At 36.9% G+C, this 21534-nt stretch overlaps 1 protein-coding gene across 4 annotated transcripts in view; it reads right to left on the bottom strand.

Annotated features, from left to right (window-relative positions):
- LOC139939427 (band 3 anion transport protein-like) overlaps window positions 1–21534 on the bottom strand; it is a 115407-nt gene that overhangs the window by 53771 nt on the left and 40102 nt on the right. For 2 of the 4 annotated variants that reach the window (XM_071935324.1, XM_071935328.1), the window contains exon 3: window positions 10658–10899. In XM_071935324.1, the coding sequence (XP_071791425.1) occupies window positions 10658–10711 (54 nt within the window). In that variant the 5' untranslated portion in view covers window positions 10712–10899. Of the gene's footprint in view, window positions 1–2194; window positions 2301–10657; window positions 10900–17339; window positions 17445–21534 lie in introns of those variants that run through there. The other 2 variants (XM_071935325.1, XM_071935327.1) reach the window with 2 other exon arrangements.

Raw genomic sequence — 21534 nt, 5'->3', positions numbered from 1 at the left:
TCATCATGGTGACTTCTCAGAAAATATAATACTATGTGCCCGGCCAGTGTTTAAAGGCATTTGGACACCTTTGGTGGTGTCAAAGACCAGTGTTCTCAATTCTTGTATCCAAAAAATGCATACAATAACAAATTTGTAAAAATTTGTCATCGAAGTTGCAAGAAAAAATGAAGGAAAAACCACCTTTGTTGCACAAATTCCTGTGCTTTCCGATGTTTAGTCAAAGTCTTTCAATATTTGAGTGAGAATTACCTCTTTCTTAAAAACTAAATTACTTCAAAGAGGGAGCCATTCTCACAATGTTTTTACTATCATCAGCTCTCATTGTTCATGACCAAGTAAGATTTGATATGCTAAACATTATTTTGAGTAAATACTGTAGTGTACAGAACCTTTAAAGCTACACTTATTGTCAATCTGTCTCTTTATTATCATGATAGGACTTTAGTAGGCAAAACAAAGAGTTGTTTACTCTATGTTGTATTTCTTGTGTTGGCTACTGATTTAAAACAAGGTCAGTCAGCTCACACCCCTCTATTTTACAAGAGTTCACATATAGGCCAATACTAATATACTCCATGATAGTAGAATATAAAGCAAGTTCTCAAAAGAACATAATCTACCTAACACACATAGTGTTACCGCAAATTAATCATTTCACAGTGATGTCTACTTTTGCACTGAAGCTCTGAAAATACTCTACAAATGGTATTTTGTAGTTTTCATAAAGTTTATTTATAATGACCACAAGAAAATTAGTGTAGTTTTTTTCTGAGGTTAAAATATATCTGACTGGGAAACTAGTTTCTGATAATTTTACACATTGAAAGAGATAAATAATAATAATAATAATAGTGGCTTCTTATATGGTGCTCTAACATACTCAGTATTTTCATGTAAGGTAATGCAGGGATTGAAGTATATGAGACCAATTCCTTAACATAGCACCATGTAATGATTTGCAATTTGCAGCCAATCAGATGCAAACATTTGTAATGTATTCTGATTCTTCAAAACGTCATACAACGGCCATGTTTTGAGTTTCCACCTTGAAAGGCTTATCAATTTTTGCGAGAAATTTGGGAATAGTTCACATGGGGCTCTTAATTTAATGTGATATATCAATGAGACCATACTCTAAAAACTAAAGAGTTGAATCCAACACTTGCAAGAGTTCAGTGAGTGACATCACTTTGAAAGTGTTGGATCCAGCATTTTATATGTTAAATCCAGCATTTTAAAGTATTCAGTCAACAATTTAAGTGCCAGTTTATCATTTAAAAAGTTAATCCAACAACTCCAAGAAATTTTTTGAGAACTGTTGAGTTAATACTTAAATTGTTGGGTTAACCACTGGATCAAAAGTTTTAAATGCTAGATTTAACAAACAGAACGCTGGATCCAACACTTTCAAAGTGTTGTCACTATCCGAGCTATTCCAAGCATGAATTCAACTCTTTAGTTTTTAAAGTGCACTCACTTAAAAAAAATTGTGGTTTATATTGATCACTTAAAAAAATCAGAGATATTTGGCAAAGATTTATTTCTGCATTAAGTAAAGACAATGTTGCTTTAAGATACAAACTTTGGTATCTTGATTGAATGACTATTTTATTCCAGTCATTCAGATGATATTAAAGCATATTTTCTGAAAACGTCACAAAAGTACACAAAACATGGAGAGCAAAACAAAACGATCATCAAAGGGTGAAATGTTTTTTAGGTCGTTAGTAATAGGTAATACTAGTGTTATTATAGTAATCCATATATTTTCAGATTGATATCTAAAAACATCCCATGAAACTAATTTTGCACACTCACTGCTGTCATATTTTAATTAATTCTATTCTACGCCAGATGGTTGTTTGCCATGACTTTAGGCCCAAGGGAAATACTAGTAAAATAAGTCCTAGTTTATTTAGGTCCAACAGAGATATGAGAAATGTTCTCCACCAAATTTCACATTTGGTATTCATAACGATTTCTTTTCTGTATTATTTTTTACTTTACTTTAAAAAAAACATAGGCCAAGTGCAAGTTATAACTTTTTCTCACAATAGTTCATTTGACATCTTTACGACTATTTATGAGCTGCACTGTATCAAATAATACCAAACAGCCCTAATTCCATGATCCACTCCCCCCGAAATAGCACAAATTAATAAAAAAGGCATATTACAAAAAAACTCCCTACCATAAATTCCACCTGTTGCATTTTTCTGGTCGACGCTGTATACACTTCATCCTGATGCACGGCATTACTGATAGTATGTACTGGCTCCTGCTTGCCCTGTGTTAACAACTCTCCATCTACACTCTGCATCATGATTCAAGCATCACACAAACCCACACACTTTCCAACAGTCACTCTGCAAGCTTGCTCAAAACCCATGGCACGCAAAGAGTGTACTAAACAATATTGCACTGGCGTGCAGTATCAGCACAGACGTATATCCGTAGCAGGTCTCACTTGCTATGTACACACTGTCAATCCATGCAGCACCAGAGCATCTACAGTTTCTCTTCAATGATCAGCGCACAGATTCATATCAGAGCCATCTGGCAGTGTGTGTATCACCACGGCAAACACTTACTACAGACCGAAGTAAGGCCTACTCAGTCTGGCCCCAAGGCAGGCCCTGGCCACTGATCTAGGGTAAATATTGACCAAAGACTGGTGAAGGCCAGAAGACACGCTCCATTAAAGCCCTACAAACAATCAACGTTATTGAACTACATAGAAAAATCAAACATTAAAAGCTCATCAAAAAGATGCTAGTATTTCACTCCCGAGTCTCAGCAACCAACTGAATATTCCTCCTTACTGTTGATCCATTTGTATTATGAAGCTTTCTTTGTTTTTTATGACTCAACATTTATCCTTTCACCTGATTGGACCGGAGCCTAAACAGCAGTGCCTATTTTCCCAGCGGGTTCTTGACATTCATATGGCCTCATCTACCGTCCCCTCCCTCACTAAAAGAGGAAGTTTGTTAAGATGCATCCAGACTTCATAAAACATGCTGTCCCGGATGAACAAGAAATTAGTCACAAATTAAAGTTTCATTCACGAAAAAAGTGTTGATCAAGAGTTCCAGTATAACTGACCCCCGGCCTCAGCAAATAAGTCTTTCTTGGTATTGTACATAGTTTAATAAAGTGAGATAGAAATATCCAGTGAGCTATGCCCCCAGGGATAGTGCCCTCATTTTGGGTACATGATGGGTACATTAATATTCAGAGCACTGCTAGAATTCAAGTTAAAAGACCAGTCACAGGCTTTTGACCACTTGAGAGTCGCAACAATTGTGGTTTTGAATTGTTGAAATTCTACTTATCTCAGACAGCCACATGAGAGATGTCCTTATTAAAGTCACCTGGAAGTGGTATTTTGTCAAAATGAAGCTTTTGTCACTAATATATGTGTTTTGATGAGTGGAATGTGAATAAACAGTTAACTAAGGTTCAACAAACTTAGTTCTTATCTTATTTACAAATTTAACGTCAATCGAGGCGGAATATTTGAAGAGAAAATGCTGCACAGTACTGAAAAAGACGTCGGACCGGACCACTAGGCACTATTGCTCTTGTGAGTCTGACCAACCATGCAGACTGATCCCATCTTTAGTTGTTTTGCTGCATCCACTTGGTCGGCATTGCCGGAAAAATGCAAGAAAACAACTTCTTTGAAACGTACAAACACAATGACTTGGACTTGCATGTACTTTGCACGTGTGTTTACTCTTTGCATCAAGGCAAAGTCTGCCTCGATTGACGTCACAAAAGGGGTAGGTGGAGTCCACCCCCAAACAACTTTAACTCTTTTTAAACATATAAATCGTGACAAACAATTACTAAAATAAATTGTTTTATTGTTACTACACATGTACTCTTATGTTTGACAAAATAAAGTTATATTTCCTGGTGACTTTAACCTATCTTTTGTCGCAGTACCAAATTAATTTATAAAGTCAGGGTAATCAAAAACTAGCAGATTGTAGATATATATAACACCTGCTATATAAGGATCATCCAGGGCAATAAATTAATTGTTTTCCCTCAAAACATTAATGAAGAAAATTTGTCCTGAGTGTTGGAGTCACAGTCTTGGTCTGATAAATGTGGACTTTCATTGCAAAGTAGACTTCCGGTATCTGTCTTTGTCTCTGGTATGTTTCACTTAAAAAGAAACTTAACTGAGGAAAAGTCACCCCACACAATACAAACAAATCAAAAACTCCCCACCGGCCCCCTAAAAAAAAAAAAAAAAAAAAAAAAAACCGCCCTTCTCAACCAAAAAGTCCCCCAAAACCGCCCACGTTTGTTTTTAAATGAAAAAAAATCTGGCCCCCAAACAAAACCCACAACAAATTTAAAAATACAATCTGCCCCCCCCCCTTAAAAAATCCATATTCGCCCCCCCCCCCCCCCCAAAAAAAAGGAAAAAAAAAAACCTGGTTACGGGCCTGCTCCCAGGTAATGACAAACCATTATTTCATAGTCTTGCTTGGGGACACATTGATCACAATTCAAACCATCACTGTGATGACTCAGCCATCAGAACCCGAGTTTGACAATCAAGACCACTCAGTCATCAACTCACAATAAATAATATCCTCTTCTGATCATTAGAGATTGTCGGACATCATCAACCCTAATAGGCCTACCTCATCCGACCCTATTAAAGTAGACAATCAGAAAAATCTCTGGATGTCACAACAACCCATCCTTGTTAGAGGCATCAGCAGCGTGGTGCCATTTTCATTTTAAACGAAATGTTGACACAAATTTGTGTAAGAAAAAAGGGATATTTAATAGATAATTTGCATCGGGGGTAAAGAATATTAATTTTGGTTTAACCCTACACCAATGTGTAGTATACTCAGTACTAACCCGAGTTTTGTGGAAATATATTACAGGCATTAATGTGGGATTCAAAGCCACAAGCTTCGCAATTCTTGAGAGGTGTCTTACCAACTATAGAGCACCGAGATTGCCCAGTACCTAGAGGCAGAAGAGGGGGGATATCTTCTTAAAATAGAAAGTTTCTCATCTTTCTGCTCTACCAAAGAAAAAACTGTTGAGGCTCAAAAAACTTCAGAGTTGGGCAGCTCGACTGGTAGTATGTTCCAAGAAATGTGATCCTGCGACACCAATCCTGAAGAGCCTTCACTTCGTCTCGGTAAATTATCAAGAACCAGGCCTCGTTGGGATTAAACCACTAGTTGAAAACCTCTTCACCACACGTTGATTCCCTTATTCAAATTAACATCAATTTTGTTGAAGCAAAATATTGATTTCTTCAACTTTGTGTGAGAGAAACAAAGAACATTTGGTTACAGCATTTATCTCACAGTGAATGTTGAATGAAACGCGTTGAATGATGTTTACAAACAGGGATAAACCACAAATTAATAGGAGAATCAATTTATACACATGTTCATTTAATTAAGAGGTGTCAACTTACAGCTAATGCGATTATAAGCCGGAGTTAACACACAAACACCAATAATGAAATTATTCTCATAAAATTTAGATTAGTTTGGTATAATCTGTATGGTGTGATGGTATTTCTGTTATAAATACAGTCCAGCCAACTTTATGACAGGTCATTAACCTGCACCACTAATAAGATACCATTTGCCGTGTTGACTATTTTTCAGTGTTATGAGAGGATAGCATATCGCTGGTTTTGCAAATGTAAATGACCCGACATTTTTACCCTAAATATAGCACTGAGTGTACTCGCTCAATGCCTATTTAATGACAACATAACACACATAAGCAGGTAAATTGTTAAAACAGATTTGCAGTCGATTGGAAAGCTTATTTTTTCTATTTTCTAATCTGAAGGGCACACAAAATTTATTTCTCATGCACTTTCCCTAAACATTACAGTAACTAGACAGTTTCCCAAGTCATGAGGATAATTGTTGTTTCTTAGGCCTATCCAATTACACGATTCTTCAAATACCATTTGACCCAACACAAACTGCGCACAAAAATATAGATGACATTGTGTGGATGTGCTGAAAATAACTGAAATGTGTTGATGGTCTGATCTGTCTCACACAAGCCAGTGTGGCCACATCAAAATCTTCCAAACACAAAGTTTCTTAGAATGGTAAACATTCCATTGAAGTCAGTCGTTGCACTTCCATCATTGAGCTGCTTTTGAGTTACTTAGAATTGCAGCTCCGATTCAAAGGGCACTTTTTCCATAAATCCATACAAGTGAAGAGTTTACGTGCATTTCTACACAAAGCTTTCTATAGGAATATATGTAATTTAAATTGGGGATATAATATGCCAGATATGGATTACATATTCCTTTAAAAAAAAACTGAATTATTCAGGGGCAATATTTGGCTGTGCTCTGGTCTCATTCTATGACATCAAACAGAGACAAAAACTATTACCGATGAAATAATAATCATAATCATAATAACACCATGTTTATAAAATGCCCTGGAGCATGCAAGCATTTACAGAGAAAATAGTACTGGTTAAAGGTACTGGACACTAGTGGTAGTTTCTCAAAATAATTGTCAGTGTAAAACCTTACTTGGTAACAAGCAATTGGAGGGCTGTTGAATAAAACATTGTCGTAAACGGCTCCCTCTGAAGTATCATAGTTTTTTTTTAGAAAGAGGTTATTTCTCACCCAAATAATAAAATACTTCATATGCCTGATGCCTTTTATTAGACACCTGGAAAAAAAAACAAATTTTTGTGCAACAAGGCTGTTTTTCTTTCATTAATCTCTTGCAACTTCGATGACCAATTGAGTTCAAATTTACACAATTTTTTTATTTTATGTCATGCTGGGAAACACCAAGTGAGAATACTTGTCTTTGACAATTACCAAAGGTGTCCAGTGCCTTTAAAAAGGTAAAGTGAAAGAAATAAAAAAAACTGTACAACAAGATTATTTCTTGATCAGGTTGCTGAGTTTGATCCTACAATAATTTCAAAGTCCAAATCCAGAATGTTTTCATTGGTTGCTATCATAACACACTTCTTGTAGGACAGTAAACACACATTTTTTAATTAACAAAAATTGTGAAATGAGGCATAACCCATAACCCTAGTAAAAATAAGAATAAATTGTGCCACTCATCCAGTGTGCAGATCAAGCTGGATTAAAGGAAGATACTCAAGGAGGATTTGAGGTGGATTACTACATCTCTCAATAGGTTTAACTTTCAGCCCTGACACACCATGACTTTATTTGCCAAGTTAATCCCAGCATCCCTGTGTAATACGCAGACATGGACTAATATTTAAAGAGTGACGAGCTTCATTAAGAGTGGATTACACTCCAGCTAATGGCATGGAACAATAAAAAAAGACAGCGCTGGACATGATCAGTTTTCCTGAGCACAAAAAAACTAGTTAACATGAGGACTGCGCTCAAACAAAAGTCAAGTGTAGTATTTTGTCATGTGGACTTCGGATCTAACCAAAAGGGAGATGTTTTTCTGGAAAAAACATGTGTAAATCAACTGGCTGCAAAGACCAATGGGCAGTTAAATTGTACCAACAAGATCTGACCATGAAGCAAAGTATGCCCCATGCCCTGCGCAATCCGCCAGACCGCCTAGTGGCAATCAATTATTTGAAGCTCAAATATTGACCTCAAATCGATAAATACCTTGTTTGAAATCTTAAATGAAAATGAGCAGCATGTGAATGCCATGCCCCCCCCCCCAACCACCACCTCCACAGTTTCTACAGAGATTCCCTTTTTCAATTGGTCATAATGTGATTTTCGATACTACTCACTTGGAAACTACACACAGTGGCTGGTAGATTATTGCATTAGTAGTCATCGCTGTTAGTAGTTTGAAACAAAAAACAGCGATAGGTTTAGTGTAAAAAACAGTCAGTATTTGTCCTGCAAGATTCTGATGATCACATTTTATTAACTGTCCCCACCTCTGGGCTCTGTTTAAAGGCACTGGACACTATTGGTAATGGAATTACTCAGAAAAGTTGCTAGCATAAACAAGCAGTTAGCAGTAACAAGCAATGGAGAGCTGGTTATTACGAGAAACAGAGAAACGGCTCCCTCTGAAGTAACGTTGTTTTTGAGAAAGAAGTAGTTTCTCACTCAAATATTTATTAGACTTCAGGCCTGCAGCCTTTTATTATGCAACTGAAAGCAACTGAAATCAAGGTTTTTTTTTCTTTTATTCTTCTCTTGCAACTTTGATGACCAATTAAGTCAAAAATTTCACAGATTTGTTAATTGTATGCATATTGCTGGGATACACCAAGTGAGAATACTGGTCTTTGACAATTACCAAAGGTGTCCAGTGCCTTTAATGTAAAAATACTTTCAATTTGTCAAAGTTCTGAATCGGATAAATACCTCATGTTTTATGACTCATATACACTGTAACAATTCATAAGGTCATTTAAAAAAGTGTAAATACAAAAAATGTATAACCTTAGCATGGTTATCCAACAGGGACTTCATGTACGCAGACAAGACCCTGCCAGACCGGGAGGCAAAGTTAAAACGCCCACACGTCTATAAAAACTAACTCCATGGTTGATTTAGGAAGACTGGTTACACCCTTCAGTAAAGTCCTCATGTGACATACTGGAGAACTGATTAACTAAAATAGGTAGATTGTGATGAAACCCATCTTGGCGTCATGCTCAGGGCACTGACGTTTTGATCAAGCCTCCAGGTCAACAGGTAACTCAGAATCATTCCCAGTTGGTTTTGAACTTTTCAACCTTCTACTGGCAGCAAAACACCCATCCAGACAATCCATGTGGTTTATCGTTAATGATAACGCAAATGCCATCAGTGGTCCAAAAGGTTGAGTTACAACATCACAACCTTTTCAGGTTCAACACATGAGTCATAGTGGAAATAGTTGTTCTCTCAAACTACCCTGCAACCTTTTTTTGGCTCAGTAGAGTCTTGGTTACACCCCTAAGTCTTTTTTCTCCTGAAGACGTGTATATATTGCTCGCCATGATGAGACCAAACCAGCTCCTTCTGAAGCCGACACTCCCTCAACAGAGACTTATGTTGTACATGCAAGTTTACTGTTATTGATAGTTTGTTCTTGTCATCCACACCATGCAAAGCTTCTAAACATCACTTACACCCCTATGTTCCAATGATCCCTATGTTTCAACATCCCATATATGTTTCAACTAGTTCAGACATCTCTATGTTCCAAATAGTTCCGACATCTCTATGTTCCAACATCCCCATGTTTCAACATCCCATATGTTTCAACTAGTTCAGACATCTCTATGTTCCAAATAGTTCCGACATCTCTATGTTCCAACATCCCCATGTTTCGACACCCCTATGTTTCAACACCCCTATTTTTCAACACCCCAATGTTCTGACACCCCCTAGAGTATTTTCCTAATCTTATCCCTAGCACATCACGTTTTTTTTTCTTCAGATCATATGATTGTTAAGACATAGGAGTTTCAGAACTCCTATGATGAGATGCTGTTACTGAGTGCTACAGCAAACCTTCTTCGATTTCAATCGATCATATACACATGCATCAATCTTATGCACTGCTATGTATCCTTAATGGCCAGCCAGGCTGAACCAACAGTGATCTGCCACATCTTGCAAAATTCACCACGGCAAAAACACGTCTTCAAGTATGAACCTCATGTGCAGTTTGCAAAAGAATTAAAGTACCGTCTTGACACATTCCGCACTTACTTCATGCTCTGCACTTGAGCAATCACTCAAAAAAAGTTCACCACCGTGCTTACTGATGCTGGCTGACATAAAATATTCATTTTTATGACCATTAGTTGCGGGCATTAGGAACCAAGATGTACTGTGATAAATAAAGACCATGACCTATGACTCTGCTTTAGGAAAAAAAGAGGGAAATGACAGTGCACAGTGCATGATGAAGTAGCTGTTTTAATGACCGTCTGAGAAAATTTGTAGAAAAAAAAAACCCTGTAAAAATGATATGCTACAGCATTTGTAACAACCCATAATCACATTGTTTCTGTATATTTACATTAAAGGCAGTGGACACTATTCGTAATTACTCAAAATGATTATTGGCACATGTAAAACCTCATTTGGTAATGAGTAATGGGGAGAGGTTGATAGTATAAAACATTGTGAGTAACGGCTCCCTCTGAAGTGACATAGTTTTCGAGAAAGAAGTAATTATCCATGAATTTGATTTCGAGACCTCAAATTTAGAATTTGAGGTCTCGAGGTCTCGAAATCAAGCATCTGAAAGCACAAAACTTTGTGTGACAAGGGTGTTTTTTTTCTTCCATAGTTATCTCGGAACTCCAACGTCCAATCAAGCTCAAATTTTCACAGGTTTGTTATTTTATGCATTGAGATACACCAAGTGAGGAAACGTGTCTTTGACAATTACCAATTGTGTCCATTGTCTTTAAAAAGAAACAACTGTTTTTAGCATTCCATCTTGGTTTACAGCATCATTCAGCCATTTCATCACGATTAAAAAATAAATTATTCGTAGCTTATTATGGTATGCAATCTTGCTGTGACATATTGTCTGAAAATATGCAGAACAAAGTTAATGTCGTGATAAGGCTTCAGCCAATCAAAAGCAAGATGCCACTCGGTGACATTTCGTAATTAACATAAATCAGGTCTATCAATTCTCACCTCACATATCCGCGCCACGTGGAACGACGCCACTCTCTTGACTTTACTTGCCATCTTGCTTCTCCTGTCGTCTTGAACTCAAGAAATCAAACACTTTTCCCCTGGCTGTAATTTTGAAGCATGTTCCCTGGTGGTGTGTCGATGGTGTCGCAAAGGTGGTGATGTAACGTGACGGACCCGACAATGTGACGTGAATCCATTAGTATGATCACGCCTCCTTGCACTCCGTACTTTTTATATTTCTGTCGAGAGAAAGACAGAGAGAGTTACGAGACATGTAAAGCTGATCGGAAAGGCTGTATTTAAACTTCATGGTCTTCCATGTAATTTTGGCTGACAGGGCTTTGGCCGGATCCATCATCTGACATTTTTGGATTTATATCAGATTATCAACATTTCTACACTAATTTTTCCCAAGAAAATACTTGAGACTACTGGAAAGCATGGTACAGACTTTTTAGGTGTTCACAGGAGGCTGAAGACATCATTTTTTGTTCCAGTGAAATTTACGTTTTTAATATTTGTCTCTCCTTAATCAATTATTTCTTAAATAATATGTAACAGTGTTTTTTTTAACTTTTAAAATAGAACTGATGTTAATTCTCTTTATACAACCACACTGTGTCTAGTTTCTTAGCATTTTTGTTTTGTTTTTGGCAAAGTTTAATTATTAAACATCTACTTTCATCTATTTGCACATTAATGTGTTTTAGAATGTGTACTTTCTAAATCCATGTTAAATTCTTAATACATTTTACATTTATGCCTTCTCATTGACAATAAAATCTCCTCCAGCCTGGGGTTAGTTGCATTGAGTTTACTTCAGATAGCAACAACATGGCTGCATAAAGGTTCCATTTTAATAAAAAATACACAGAGTTGAACTATGGCTTATCAACTTTATTATGATTCTCCAAGAGAAGACATCAAGAGAAGAACATGTTTGATGAAATAGAGAGAAAGGCTTTCTCTTCATTGTCTGCAGACTGACATTAACCAATAAGCTACACTAAGCTTACAGATTGCCGAACGTGACCGCTGAGCACTCTTCAAGACTCCGAAGGCATTGGGGGCCAGTGAGTTTGGGAACGTGTGAAGAGGTGGAACCAAATGAAGCTATGAGAGACTACAAAGTGAAGACGATGTTTACCATGGGTTATTTTATTCCTATTTCTCTTTTAATTATATAGACAAGGCGGACTAGTGTAATTTAATCACTTCTAAACAGATAAAGCTGATTTAAAGGGCAAACAATTTGATTTAAAGGGCAAGTTCAACTGTTTTTTTACAGACTAGTTGCAAGTGATTAAAGAGCACACAGAAAAATTGATTTGTAAAAAAAAAAAAGAATCTTTCTGGGAAATATAGATAACTCTAGTTGAACTTGTTTTTGACTAAAGTTGAAATTATTTAAAAACAGAATCAGAGCATAATATGATTACTTTAAAATGCAATATTAAGTACATTTCCTTTTACAAGTTAAAGTTAATAGTTTAGGAAAACTTGGTTTAAAATGCAGTATGTAGAACTTGTGATCTTCTGTAATATGCAAATTAATTTTTATTTTGAAGTCACTATATGCAGATTTCCTATTGGCTATTCCCATTCCAGTTCAGTTTTCAAAAACCTTTCTAAAGTCTACAACACAGTCTAGCCGCTTCACTTACTAGTTAAAAAAATTTAGTACCAGCCTCAACCAATGTATTCAACATCAACATCAAAATTGTAATCATACACCACTTTAATAGTAAGTTCAGTTACACAGATTGGCTTTTGCTTTATAAAGCCTGGTTCATACTTCCTGCGAATGCGATACAAATTTTGACATCACAGGGCTGTTTTTGCAGTGAACGTTTTGCAATAATTGAGCTCAAGTAAACTGTTGCGAATTATTCCTTGCGAATTTGTGATGTTAACATGTAGTTCGTATCACGCTCGCCATTGGCAGGAAATGAAACAGGCTTTATTCATACGAAAAATCACTTTTTAGAAGTGTTTTGATTTTCCAATTTCTGATAAAACATCTCTTATCATTGGTAAACAGATTTATAAAAATAAAATAAAAAATAGTACTTGATGTCAAATATCTAGGTCCAATCTTTAATAGCTACTTAAGAAGCAAAAATAAGCAGATCATCGGTCACAAATTGTAGCCATGACATGGCAATTCAGCTGGTATCTTTACTCTGTTAAGCATGTATTTTTTGTGCTTTGCTACTATTTGTGCTTATCCAGCTCTATAAAATCAGGCCCCGATGTTTATTTATTTGAATCAAAGTGTGTTTAGAACTTGTCACCTTTATTCCATTTTGCACTGTATGAACTTGTGCACACTATTACAAAGCACCTAAAAATTGAGTTCCACCTAACATTTCAGAATGTTTTGACTGCTTTGATTTTCTTCCAATACATCATTAAAAATTGTTTGAAGACCCTTATCTAATAACGACTACCGTCTACGCACTTCAACATCATCAGTTATTCCCTCGCCCTAAGGGAAATAGATTAGTCATCGTGTAAACAAAACAGTGAAAATCCCTTATTGGTTTTCATTGGGAGAAAACAATTGCTTTTGGCTAAGATTACATGGATGAGCATTACATGACAACTTAATATGAATATTTTTTCATTCCTGTTCTTTTTGGACTGAATTTATTAAAAAAAACTGAAAGGGGGCAGGGGAGAAATAGGAGATACAAAATAAAAACAATCTTAGATAATATGTACACCATCTGCCATGCATCATCAGTATTGAGAAAAAGATTCCCCTAAGCTTTGAAATGAATTTTTTGAGGCAGGGAAAAGACCCTAAAGAAAAGGAATTTCATGTCGTTGCTGTGATTTTGGATGAAAATAAGAAAGAAAGAGGATGCCTGAGTTGATTGTAAAAAAAGTCACAAGACAAGCACAAAACAAAACCAGCGTACATCTTGCGAGGATGTGGCGTCTCCAGCCGTGCAATCGACAGGATATCTGTAAGACGATCGGCCAGCGATCTAGGAAGTACGGAATACCTGATGTTACGGGCACCCCAGAGTGTACTCAGATGTTAAAAGTAGATAGAGGAAGGAGTCTGGATAGCGGCATGCTAGGTTTACAGTGTATGTCTTAGCTTGATGCCATCTACTCCCCATGTTGGAAATATGTAAGAGTTAATGGTTTACTGCCACCTCCATTGCTTTTATGTCAAGTTAAATCCTCACTTGACGTCAGAATTGCAAAATGTGAATTCCACTTTTGATAAATTTCAGCTGAATATTTTGCAATAATTGGAATAAGTACCTTACCAGATTCAAGATTAAGCAATGCAATGGAAAAACGATGCTGAAGATTCATAGAGTAAGTTCTCGTAGCTCATTACGTATAATTTATCAATGTACTTGACATCAGTGTCATTTGAGCTATTAACATTCTCCTAAACTTTCTCAGCTCCCTTGTAGTAAATAGCCCCGGGATGACGTGGCACTCAGAAAGCTTTTTCCAGCACAATGTCAACCTCACCCATGCAGGAACCCATTTATACCCCTGGGTTAAGAGAAGCCACTAGAGAAAGCATCTTGCTCAAAGACACAAGTGTCATCGACCAGGATTCGAACCCACACCCTGATAACTAATGAACCACCATAACTTGAATTTGATGCTCTAAATCCGGCCATGACATCCTAATAAACTACGTAGTTAAGGCAATTTGATTAGATGCAATAAGGCTCATGAGAGTTACTATTAGAAAATCAAAGATAGACATTGATGAGGAAAATCAACATACACAGCAAGGTTTATGTTAAAACTGACTTGCTGGACACCTTTGTTAACTGTCAAAAACCAGTATTCTCTCACTTTAATCCCAACATGTGCACACAATAACAAACCTGTGAACACAACTTTGCTCAAAGTTGCAAGAAAAAACACCCAGTTGCACAACTTTGTAATTTCAGATGCGTCATCAATCTAAAGACTTCAGGCCTCTTTCTCAAAAACTATTTTACTTCAGAGGGAGTCGTTTCTCACAATGTTTTATACTAGCTATCAACAGCTCTCCAATGTTCGTTACTTAGTATATGCTAACAGTAACAATTATTTTAAGTAATTACCAGTAATGTCCATAGTGCCTTAGTTGTAATGTGTTAATTTTAAACAAGTCAAGTCAAACAGAACCGTGCATATTCCTTATTAATACATCCACAACTACTTCATTACATGTCACCACAGAGACAGCCTGACAATTAACATGCCTGCCTCATTCATTAAGTACTGCCAAAGAATAGCCAAATGGTCAGATAAGTAAACACAGTCAGAGCTAATTATATCACAGACTAATTAATACATGGCAACATTTTACATTCACAGTTGCACACCTAAATCTGCTCTGAATGTCAATTGCTTCAGATAAAAAAATAATTTAGTTACAGACTTGGAAATTTAGAAAATTAAGAAAGAAAAAAAGAGCAGTGATTTATCTTGAGATCATTGATTTATTCTAGCGTGTATTCCCAATGGACGTGTAATCAAGACATGTTTTTTCTGAGAATCAATCTGATGTAACATAACAGCTATTGACCCCTTGCACGCGTGTCACACACGGCGACTGATGCCACGCTCACCATGTTGATGGGCAGTTAGGTTTACGTGTATTAACGCCGTGTCGTCTAAAACGCGCACTTCACTGCATAACGCACAGCATTCTCAATGCATAGAGTTATATATGAAAACGCACAGTGAAATTGCCCACCAGTATGGCGCATTCAAGATTTTTCTGATGATGACGTCAGGTGAAATGGGTCAACAGGCACCTTGGCCTGTGGCTGTATGTGGCTATATCCTATGATGTCAATGTTGAAGTATGGATATAGACAATGTGATATAGCCACATGCAGCCATAGTCGATGCACTAATGTCAAAATGAAGTGGCTGCTGTAGCTACCCCATGTTGTTAATGTTGAAGTATGGGTAGACAAGGTGATAGCCACGCATCCAGTCATAGCCAACGCTCTTGTTTTAAAATGAATTGTGGCTATAATTGCTGTGGCTACCCCATGTTGTCAATGTCAAAGTAGGTAGACACGCATGCAGTCATAGCCGACGCTCTTGCGTCCAAATGAAGTGGCTGTAATTGCTGTGGCTCCCCATGCCTGTGTGTCAGAGAGTGGCGTTGGTTGTTGCCAATCACGCTTGGTTCTGCTTAGCAGAAAGGTGTCAGTAATATTTTCTGCTTAAGCATCTCAATGAAATTGGGCCCAGTACAGCTTCATAGAGCTGCTTCAGCATAAAAAGTAGTTTAAAGCGCTAGCTATAACAAGGCTACACGTCATGTGTAAAACTTGAGACTGGTAAAAGCTCATTTCTGCTTATTAGAACAATTTTAAGCATTATCTCTATATAGTTAGCCCAGGTTGTACCGAGTAAGTAGGTGGTACAGCACAAGCACACATGTGCAAATAATTCAGACATCACCTCAGACAGACCAATTCTTGACGTCATCCACATCATGTTTCTGTCACACTGGCTAGACGCTTGACGTCATAACCACCATCTAGCTTACAGTGTCTATTCCCAGATCCTTCAAGTCTCATGACCTTATTTCCTCTTTTTAGCAAACAGTGGGTGTTAAAACTAACAAGCATTTGATGAATTTCCATCAGCCATGACAATCAACAACCAACTAGGTTATTGTCAGACAAGTTCAAATGGGTGATTTGATTCCTTAAGGACAATTCATCCCTTCAGCAATGGTACATGATTTTCTTAAAGACATTGGACACTATTGGTAAGTGTCAAAGACCAGTCTTCTCACTTGGTGTATCTCAACATATACATAAAATAACAAACATGTGAAAATTTGAGCTCAATCGGTCGTCGAAGTTGCGAGATAATAATGAAAGAAAAAACACCCTTGTCACACGAAGTTGTGTGCTTTTGGATGGTTGATTTCGAGACCTCAAATTCTAAACTTGAGGTCTCGAAATCAAATTCGTAGAAAAATACCTCTTTCTCGAAAACTACGTCACTTCAGAGGGAGCCGTTTCTCACAATGTTTTATACCGTCAACCTCTCCCCATTACTCGTTACCAAGTAAGGTTTTATGCTAATAAACTTTTTGAGTAATTACCAATAGTGTCCACTGCCTTTAAAGAACTAAACTTTTTGATCAATCCTTTTGAAAAGATTCAAACAGTTCTGATCAGGATTTGAACCAACAACCTCTGGATTAATATTCCAGTGCTCTACAAACTGAAATCAGTTGATAGAGCGTGGACATGTTTATCTAAAGGTCGTTAGTTCAAATCCCAAGTACTTGCATTGGGCTAGCTCAATTTAGCTTAGTAAAAGGTTGTTTCTAAATGTTTTTCCAATTGTTTTTTTAAAGGTTTTATACAGGATTGGTTTACTGAGCTGACGAAATAGTTACAGACAGGGTTCGTTTTGTGTGATCAACAATTAAAATGTACCAGTGAAAATGTGGGCTTAATTCAAATCATTGTGTGAATTGTGAATATGAACTTCAAAATTCATGAGTAGAGTACCAGCATTAAATGAAATATTTATCCTGACAACACAGTATTCCAGGAATTCTGAATCTCATTCATGTTAATTTAAAACAACATATAATAATCCATAAAATGAGATGAGACTGGACATCTATGATTCAAGCTGAGTTCAAAATAGATGTAGGTTAATTACTCACTTGTTTACACAGAATTCACACACACAATTCATGGCCAAACGTTTCTCAAGCTAAAGCATAGAGCTCTTTACTGCATTCAATGTAAACAGGTGTTTTATCCACCACACAAATCCATGCCATGTATTGATTGCATATCATCAATATAGTTTGATGACGATTAAGAATGAGAACACGACTGTAAAGAACTACCCATCCAATATCAGAAACAATGTCTGATACATGCCTCTCCGGCAGGCGTTAGGCACAATACAAGGCGGACTTCCTGTGATAGGTGTAATAATTCAAGGAACAGGAAATAGCTCATGAAAGTATCGTCTTTCATGTATTTCCCATCATTAGAACGTAGCAGACTCGGACATTTAACTCTCTAGGGGATGGATCTTCTTCCATTCCGACTCAAAAAGGGAAAAAGAGAGTAGAAAGAAAACAAAAATGAACACATTTCATAAACCATAAATGTCAAACATCAGAGATGTTATCAAAGAAATCAAGTCTGGGCAATTTCTCAGTCTGTCATAGTTAGCCTGTGGCATAAGTATGCAACTAACTTGTCAAAGAGTATGCTTAACATTTGTTCACAGAGTTGAACATCTTACATGGTAATGGTATACAGATAGTCATTGTGGAAAACTTCCCTTATTTTGCATAAAATGCTATCATTATTATTACAATAATTAATAAATTGATAATATCACCAGATTTACTATTTTTTGTGAGTGCAATTTTTCACATCAAAGTACGTAACCCTAGCAGTGCCAAAAATGGGGTGCTAGGCCTTCTTGAGTTGCAAGCAGAGGGAATAGATGACCTATTTAGGAACTGAGTCAATTACCAATAATGTCCCACATGAGTGTAATTTGTCACATGTACAAACTGAGGTTACAGTTGCCCATTTATTTGGGAGGGAAATAAGAAGTCAATCAATCAATCAGTCAATTAATCAACCAACCAATCAATCAGTCAATAACGAGTTTGGAACACTCTTCCAAGAGAAATTGCTACTGCTACTTCCCTTCAATGCTTCAAGACCGGACTAAAGACATATTTATTCAAGCATTCTTACTAATTCAGTTTCAAGTTTTCTGTTACATTTGACTTTCTTTTTTTGTGCGCCTTGGGTGTCTCTATCGAGACAGATATGTGCGCGTTATAAATTTATAATTATTAATTAAAATTATAAATAAATTGTTAAACTTAAGTGACACCTTGATGAAGAACGAATGTAGATACTATTAAAAACTAGCCATCAAAGAAAACAGCATTGGCCTGTGAAGTGACTTGTACAATATGTAAATGAGGGCTCCAGCAGCAATTGAAGGCAAAACTAATTAACATAAGGTCTATGTTTATATTAGGTTAACAAGGTTGACCAATAACAATTTACTATATAACTTTCAACCAATGGGAGTCCGCTGCTTTCTCATGTGGTGGAATGGTTACGTTTTGCTTGTCTCATATTGTGTAAGGGAACTACTAAATAAGCTTTGGGTGGTTGTTTGATAATGTTGTAACGAAAAGCCAGGTTAAAGATGTAGCCAGATCATCAAATTGCTTTTGACATATTGTCATCAATATGTACATGACTACATAATAAGTAAGGACGATTTACTCATACACCTCATGAATGTACATCCCAAGATTATGTTAGAGGATCATTTTGGGTCTCATGAATCAATCATGATCTAATGATGGCTGGCTCTACCCAGCCTCCTACCACTCTCCCCTACCTACCCCCTCCCCAATTCAGCTAGATAAATTTTCATTTGAAAACTGACAGCTCAATAAAACCTGCATCAGAGTTCTCCAAATTAGTCCTCTGGAACCAATAAGCAAATCATTTATCATTCTGGGGTGCTTTTTCTTGGAGCAGAGGGACCTTTGTACCAGGATATTGAGTAAATTATAGGAACGATGCACTTCTTGGATGTGGAAGTTCAAAGCAAGATGAGCTGTCAGTTGCAGTCAAAAGTGGAAACTTGTCATCACAAAGATGTACCTTACTAATAAGAAAAACAACTGATGTAGGAGTCTTTTGCATTAATTATATTGATGATTGCAATCTGGTTTTGGTTTTTTTCAGAGCAGATGGTTCCTTCAGTTTTGTTTATAAGGGAATCAATATATGGTGAAGAGGTTTTCAACTAGTGGTTTAATCCCAACGAGGCCTGGTTCTTGATAATTTTACCGAGACGAAGTCAAGGTAAATTATAAAGAACCAGGCCTCGGCGGGTTTAAACCACTAGTTAAAAACCGATTCAACACACTTTGATTCCCATTCATAAATACCTTTTCGGTCATAAAAGTCATCACTTTTTGGTCAAAAAGTGAAATAAATGCAAAAATTGTAAATTGTTAAATGATTTCTTTCAACACCCTTCCAGCTATGTAATGGTAAAGCCCTCCGCCGCCCTTGGGTAAACAACTCCTTATAAGGGAATGCTGTGCACGTGGCGCGTATCGCGTGATGTGGCACAACTGTTTCAGCCGTTGCTCTCGACCAATAGGAATGAAGAAACTGTCTTAGAACAGGTGCAAGGTCGCGTGTCACGCCCATGAATTAACACTTTTTACCGGTCATAAACAAAGGTTTATACACACCCACGTGACGTGCTCTCCACCAATAGGAATAGCGAAACCAGAATGTTCTGCTTGTCCGTGACATTGTGTCAAACCCTGAGAACATTTCTACTCCTATAGAATGTGCAGGTTGGCACTTTGAACATTCCAACGTTTTAGTCTTTGTACTTCTAAAGCCCGGTTCATACTTTCTGGGAATGCGAATGCGAATCAAATTTTACGTGAATTTGACGTCAAAACCTCCTTTCGCACTAATATTCGCAAGTGAGTTGAGCAGAGTTGAACTGCTGCGAATTATTCGTGGCGAATTTGTGACGTCAACATTCGTATCGCATTCACATTCGCAGGAAGTATGAACCAGGCTTAACTTATCCACTTAGAACAGTCCTACCATTTGGACCTTTTAGACGCTTCCTAAGTACTATACACTCATGTCACACTTACATTGTGGCTTATAAAAATTGCATTACCTGAAGTAATTTACTTTTTGTATTGCAAAAAGGCATACAAAATTGAACAATTCAATGTTGTTTTCTTTACATGTTCAAGTATCATTTGACAAAACAAATCCAATACATTCAAGACACACAGTATCGGAAATTCAATCAAATACATCGCTATTAGTAACCACTCTGATTGCTCAAGGAAGAAGTATCTTTGTTCAAATACTGGACTCCAAGATTTCAAAATACCCTCATGGCTGATGGTGAGACTAAAATATTGCATATTGATAGTTCTTTGAAGCAATATATGGAGGGAGATCCCCCTGTCACCTAAACAGTACAGATAAATCCGCATCTACCGATAGTTACAAACACGTTTATGGCATCATTCAATAAGAAAATCAAGACCACACTGAAATGTAGACCCTGCTAATTTACTTCCCACCAAATTACAGTCCAAATTGCATCTCAGTTAGATTTAGCTCCCATGGAAACTGCCATAAACACCCCTCTCTAGCCCATCTGAGTCGCCGAGTATTTTTGCATTCCATTCACTCACGATTGCTTCTTAATTACAAAAAAGCCATTAGATAATCAAACAAGGGTTTGACATGACATAAAACAGTGCCTGTCTCAACATCCTGCACAAATCTCGGGCCTAGCATTCGTGCTTTAACAGCCCTCTTCTTTTTTTACCAAACTAGTAAGAGATGATGACTTGATGACTTTGCTAATCATGTTTGTTGTAACTTCAGTTGCATTTCATTGAAGGCAGGGAGCAAGATTGGTTGAGAGCAAAAGTGCTTTGAGAAAGAACACCACACTTTGATTAAAGATATAAATCAACAGGCACAGGTTTTCCTATGTGGTTATGTTTGCTAGTGGTTACTGTGACTAGCGTTCTTATTGTAGCATTGAACAAAAATGAAATTATACAACAGACTGTGCAAGTCTCGCACATGTTCAGACATCATTGGTGAAGGAAGTTAACTTGTGGTTTACAATGTTCAAACAAACACTGAACTTGCATAGTCTATTGGCAGATGATATTAGGTGGGAGGTCCAGTATTAATTGCTATCTGTTTTTATTTTTGTTTTTGTTAAGAATATACTATCAATAGTAGTAAACTAGCATATGGCAAAGTTCATCGTTAAAAGAAAATCCAACACTCCCT

The sequence above is a fragment of the Asterias amurensis genome, chromosome 7 (assembly GCF_032118995.1).
Source record: "Asterias amurensis chromosome 7, ASM3211899v1".
NCBI lineage: Eukaryota > Metazoa > Echinodermata > Asteroidea > Forcipulatida > Asteriidae > Asterias > Asterias amurensis.
The sequence above is the reverse complement of the archived record's forward strand: the minus strand, read 5'-3'. Positions and strand labels throughout refer to the sequence as shown.